General features: G+C 46.2%; 1 protein-coding gene across 1 annotated transcript; it reads right to left on the bottom strand.

Moving 5' to 3' along the window:
* Positions 1 to 746: 746 nt before the first annotated feature.
* On the bottom strand, positions 747 to 3206 carry LOC135645619 (uncharacterized). The gene is made up of 2 exons (XM_065164190.1): positions 1909 to 3206; positions 747 to 1812 (listed from the first exon to the last, which is right to left on the bottom strand). The coding sequence occupies exons 1-2, from the start codon at positions 3111 to 3113 to the stop codon at positions 1065 to 1067; spliced, it is 1953 nt and encodes a 650-aa protein (XP_065020262.1). The 5' UTR covers positions 3114 to 3206; the 3' UTR covers positions 747 to 1064.
* Positions 3207 to 5496: the final 2290 nt, after the last annotated feature.

Genomic DNA, 5496 nt, shown 5'->3' with positions numbered 1-5496 from the left:
GAATGGGATCCACATTCCACAAGGAGTACTCAGCTCCAGCTCAACCTTATGTAAGAAAAGAAATGATCTTTGCAAAGTTGCAACTACTTACTGAATTTGATCATTGGAAATATTAAGGTAACAACAACAAGAGGGTTCGAATCTACATCAGATGTTTCATAGATAGCAGGAGCGGCGGTGCGTCATGTCTGAGGCCTCTGATGTGTGTGGTGTAGGCTACTGAATCCCTGCCAATACTCTGCTAAAGAAAGAACATTGTCACGTGAAACTCACAAGTACCGACTGGTGCTGCACGCCACCTGGCTCTCTGGTTCTGTAAAATAAACATCAAACCCTCCGCAGAACTCACTAGAGTTGTGAGCAGCAGTCACTGCAATCCAGGTTGGACTGTACTGCTACCGGAGAGTGTCACACCCTCGTCCCAGTCCCCGGCTTATAAAGAACAAAGAATGTCACAGCTGAATGCAACCGAATGACCTGGCAACACAAGGTTACATCACTGTCTTTTCTACTTGATATGAAAGCTGGAGGTAGACACAGATATCTCATCCGGCGGTAAGCAACACAATTTAGGGCTTAATCACAATGCAGACAGTGATAAACCAAAGTTCACAGTCCGGGAAAGTCTTCCTGGGACCAATCTGACTGTGTAGCTCTTAACTGTCAGCAAATAACTCACAAAAAACATGAGGCAGGCCACGAATCATACACAGGAGCACTAAGCATTTATCAGCACAAGGCTGCACTCACACATACTGCTGAATAATTTATTAGTAGATAACAATTCGAGACCAACATGACATTTATCTGCTCCAAGTGCAAAGATCGTGGCGACTCGGGGCTCGCAGATCACACAAGAACAGAGACACTTCCTAATATCACCTCACTTATTCCTATCACAACAGACATCAGAAGGAACACAATGACACATCCAACATAGATCAATTAACATAACTCAATAGTAAATAGACTACGTACACAACAGCTTACTGCAGTTTCCCTCACATCCAGCAGAAGCTCTTCCTCTATCACTTATTTCCTTTACCAGAGTTGCTCGATCAGGATCAGGTTGCTCTTGTTGCCTTAGCATCAGCCGTTGCGGTCGCGTCCGCGATGACGACCCCCGAGCTCAAGGGCACCGGAGTGGCCTTAGAGTAGTACATCTGAGGGCGGGTATGATCGGCAGCGAATTCGTAGCCATAATTAGACATCGTTGCAGGGGAATGCGAAATATGCTGTTGCTGCTGCTGCTGCGGCACCACATGATATCCCATTCCTGCAGCAAACGAGCGGGCTTGGTCAGCCGCGACGTGGATCACCTGCGATTGCAGTGTGGCAGCAGGGGATGGAGCGGCTGTCCTATATAAGTTTGCAGGCAATTCAGAATTCGCAGGCATAGCGGGCTTTCCGCCTGAAGATATCAAGTTGGGATCCCCCATTCCGGGCTGCACCGCCGCCAGGTTGTATGATGGAGGCTGCCGAACCGGATAGTAGTACACGGGCATCTGGGGATCGTACGGGTGAGCTTGCGGTGGTTGCTGGATAGCGTGGGCGGCGACTGGAAAGTAAGACGGGACAGGGATGACACCACCAGTGGCAGGGTGGTGGATGTAATGAGGATTCGCAGGAATGTACTGATGCTGCTGATGACGATGAAGCTGGGGATGGAGCTGCTGCTCATGGAATTGCTCCGGTTGTATCGAAGGCAATTGGTATCCCGCGGCATCGATGACTGGAATCGGGATGCGATAGCTGGGATCGGAAGAGACCGGGAGCTCTCGTTTTGGTTCAGTGCCACTCACATAAGCCGTTCTAGACGAAGAGAAAATAGCATCTTTTTTTTTTTACGTTAAAACCCTCAAAGATGGAAGTTTTATTCAGAGAGGTTACGAATAGGATAGATAATACCTTGAACCTAAGTCGGAGTTGGGCGCTTCGATCCCGGTTGGTTTCGGTGGCTGCTGCGGCTTTCGGATGCCGCCCTGGTCGGACTTATCGTCATCGGAGGAGAAAGCTCTGCTAGGGTTTTCGGTAGGGGAGATGGTCAAGTTGGAAGCGGAAGAAGCGGAGAAGGGGATCGGCGGAGGGGGTTGGAGCTGAGGAGCGTACGATGGCTCCTTAAAATCGTCGCCCAGCCTCTGTCCGCCGCCGGAGGAGAGGTTCATGTGGGCGAAGTGGTCATCGAGGCCAGCGATGCGGGGATCGGAAGGGCGATCGTCGGGGCGGACGCGGATAGGCGGGAGATTGGAGAGAGAAGGGACGGAGGAGGCAGATCCAAAGGAGGAAGTAGTGTCGAGCATCGGCGAGTCGGGGACTGAGTGGACGTCCTGGACATGACGGGCAAGCTTGCCGGACGAATCCGGGCGCGGGAGTACAAGCTGCTCGGGCAGCTCCGAGTGAGTGCCTTCGCCGCCTATACCTGGCGCGGCGGCGACTGCAGCGACGCCGCGGGAGTGGATGGAAGAGTCGTCCTCGAGACCGAGGAGGCAGTTGACAGAGGTGGAGTCGGAGGAGAGGCCGCGGGGAAGGTCGTCAATTCCCATCCCGCCCATGGTGCTATTGAGCGCGTCCACGAACCAAGTCTCCGACTTAGAGTCATCCAGAAGCGATCCGATCGAGGACGTAGGCGACGACTCGGGCTTAGAAGGGAACAGGAAGAGGCGGAGACGGGAGGAGCGGTTGGAGCCGCCGCTGGTACCGGTGGAGGCGGCAGTAAGGATGCGGTCGTACTCGTCAATCATGTTTTCAAGGTCCTCGTCAGTGGCGACGGAGATGAGGGAGTCGAGGTCCTCGTTGGGGAGCTGGTACTTGAGGGAGAAGGGGCGACCGCGGAGGTGGGTCCGGGAGAGTTTGGCGGAGAGGTCGGAGAGGGACGAGTGGCGGTCGACTACCACGATGCGGGTCTCGCCACCAAGGTAGCACAGGGTCTTATCGGTGGGCCGGGGGACGATACGGCCGCCGTAGCTGCACATCAGGCGGAGGCGGCCGGCGGCAGCGGAGGGGAAGGGTGGCTCGTCCCACGAGTCGCCACCACGGGAGCGGGGGGAGGAGTCGACGGAGTCTGCGTAGCCCAGGCCTCCTCCGCTGACAGCGGCGGCTACCGCCGTTTCCATCGCCAGATGGAGCAACCTGGAGATGGAGGTGGACCGAGAGTGGGGCAGGTCGGGAGGGGGGCGTTCGGAGGAGTAAAAGGGTGGGGTTTCTATTACCTTATATTATCACGCTTTTCCAGTCCAAAAGATTCAGACTTCAGCTGTAGGATATTTTATCATTACTACTTTTATAAAAAAAATTGTGTATTACTAATTCTTTTAATTACACAAAAATGGTATCGTGCTTTCATAAGTGGAGTGGTATGGTCCGTGGGTGCGGTGGAGCGTGGGGGCCACTCCCTCTAAATGCCCAGTCTCCCAAGGAAGCTGTGGCATCCGTTGATTGTTATGAGAGGATGTGGCTGTATCATCTCGTTCTCTGCTCTTCTTTCTGCTGTATGCATAATGAGAGGGTTTTGGATACGCCTCTTGGGTAGACGGGGAGCACCAAATATTGGTTGAGTTTGCTTATTCTATAATTTGTGGGGGAAAAGTTGTTCCGAGTCTTTAACAATTTCCTCAAGAATATTTGAGTTAACATCGGAGGTGTGGGACATTTGAATCTCTTACATGTTAGTTCGTATTCACATGTTTGAACATCAGGTTTTTACAAAGTGATGTTGGTCGATTGTTGAATCAAAATTTCATCAGAATATATATATATATATATATATATATAACTCCAAGTTGTTATAGGAATATAATTTTATAGTTTTTTATAAAATCTTTCATTATATTGAAGTATGTACAAGATACAAGATATTCTTAGTATATACAATAGACTCTAATTTATCTAGAAATATAAACACTGTTATTTAGACCCCCTTATATGGACAACAGTGTTCCTCAATAGAGATAACATAATTATCAGTGAGTTCCTTTCTCCATCTCAATTATTTGTTTCATATGTCAACAACTTTACATCCCTTGTTTGACATTTAAAGAGCCTTGTGAGGGTTAGAAAATGACACATCCTTTGGACCTAGCTTAAATACTCCTCTTCAACTTCCTTCTCTCTCTCCATCCTTTTGAATCTTGCTAACTCTTTTTTTCTTTTTAATTTCGCTATCTTCTAAAAATAAAATGAAAGGTAGAGAAGAGGGTAGATAATCTAAACAAGCACACTATGCTGAGTCATTTGTCCAGTTCTCCCAGTTTGCTTCCACATTTAGAGCCGGTGCTGATTGATGAATGTGGCTACTAATTGATGAGATTGGATAATGACTGATGGGATCGGACATAGCTTGGAGTGCCATTCAACCTAAGTGGGCCATTTGTTTGGTCAATGGTAGGCTGCGATGAGGCCGTATGTGTCCCTATATTAGATTATCCACTGTATACCTAGTGATATTTTAGTGCTTCATTAATCCAGTTTAATGTTCATCAATTTGTGTGCTTACTAGGTTTTCTGAATTGTTTTTTGGTGCTTCACATCATTGGAATGCCTTTTGATTTCACTCATGGAATAGCTTGCTGCTTATGTGTTCTTCCGCAAACATCAAATCAACTAGCCAAGCACAAAGGTTTACTTTGATCTCAACCAAGAAAGAGTTTAGGGTTTGCAAATATAAATTCGTTAATTATTAATGATAGCAGCGGGTTTTTTTGGATAACTAAACTTAGAAATAGATAGTCAATTTAGATTTGAAATGAATTTAGATACTCGATAGACATTATATTCAGATTTATAACTCTTAAGAGGAGTCGAATGCATTTGTTACGTATAAATTTGTTAGATAAGATCTCGGACCTTTAATTTTTAATAAATAAATTAAATCTATATCATCAGAGTTTAAAATCTGTAAGACGATAATTCCTAATGTTATTTGACTTAGTTAAAGTAGATCGGGAACTATATCATGACTTATGAAAAGGACCTATAAATCGGATCTATGTCGTATAAATTGGTTATTAATATTAAATTTTAGATTTTGATGATAAAATTAATTGATAAGTTTACGATTTAATATGTGCTTTGAGAAAAATGATACAGGACTAATTTCGATCAGAAAAGACAAAACGATTAAAGTAAGAAGAATCAAACGTTGGGCCGGACTCAGAAATCGGGTATCGGGTTGGAAGAATCGGACATTATACCAAGATCGAATATTGTAAGAGTTAACATGTCGATGGATTGGGCGATGTGCTAAAGGTTCAAACGACGCGTTGCAAGTTTTTCGGAAGTTCGGATGAACAAATGATATGCCAAACAACTTAGATTTTTTATCTTGTAATTATTTAGATCTTAATTATAGTCTTAAATTGAGTTAGTTTTGGTATAACCCTACTAACTCAATTAAGAGCCCATTGGGTTTAATTTAGGGCTAGGTTAAGCCCATTGAGAGGCCCATTCAGTGATCCAGAGTTAGATCAGGCGGTGGAACTGCCTTTGAGTTGGAATATA

The sequence above is a fragment of the Musa acuminata genome, chromosome BXJ3-8 (assembly GCF_036884655.1).
Source record: "Musa acuminata AAA Group cultivar baxijiao chromosome BXJ3-8, Cavendish_Baxijiao_AAA, whole genome shotgun sequence".
In the NCBI taxonomy this organism is placed as follows: domain Eukaryota; kingdom Viridiplantae; phylum Streptophyta; class Magnoliopsida; order Zingiberales; family Musaceae; genus Musa; species Musa acuminata.
This window is presented reverse-complemented; position numbering and strand designations above follow the sequence as displayed.

Excerpts from the sequence above, each read along its gene's own strand:
- LOC135645619 (XM_065164190.1), bottom strand. The coding sequence starts at position 3,113 with ATGGAAACGGCGGTAGCCGCCGCTGTCAGCGGAGGAGGCCTGGGCTAC. Across the intron at positions 1,813-1,908 it reads AACTCCGACTTAGGTTCAAG|AACGGCTTATGTGAGTGGCA; the intron begins GTATTATCTATC and ends CTCTTCGTCTAG.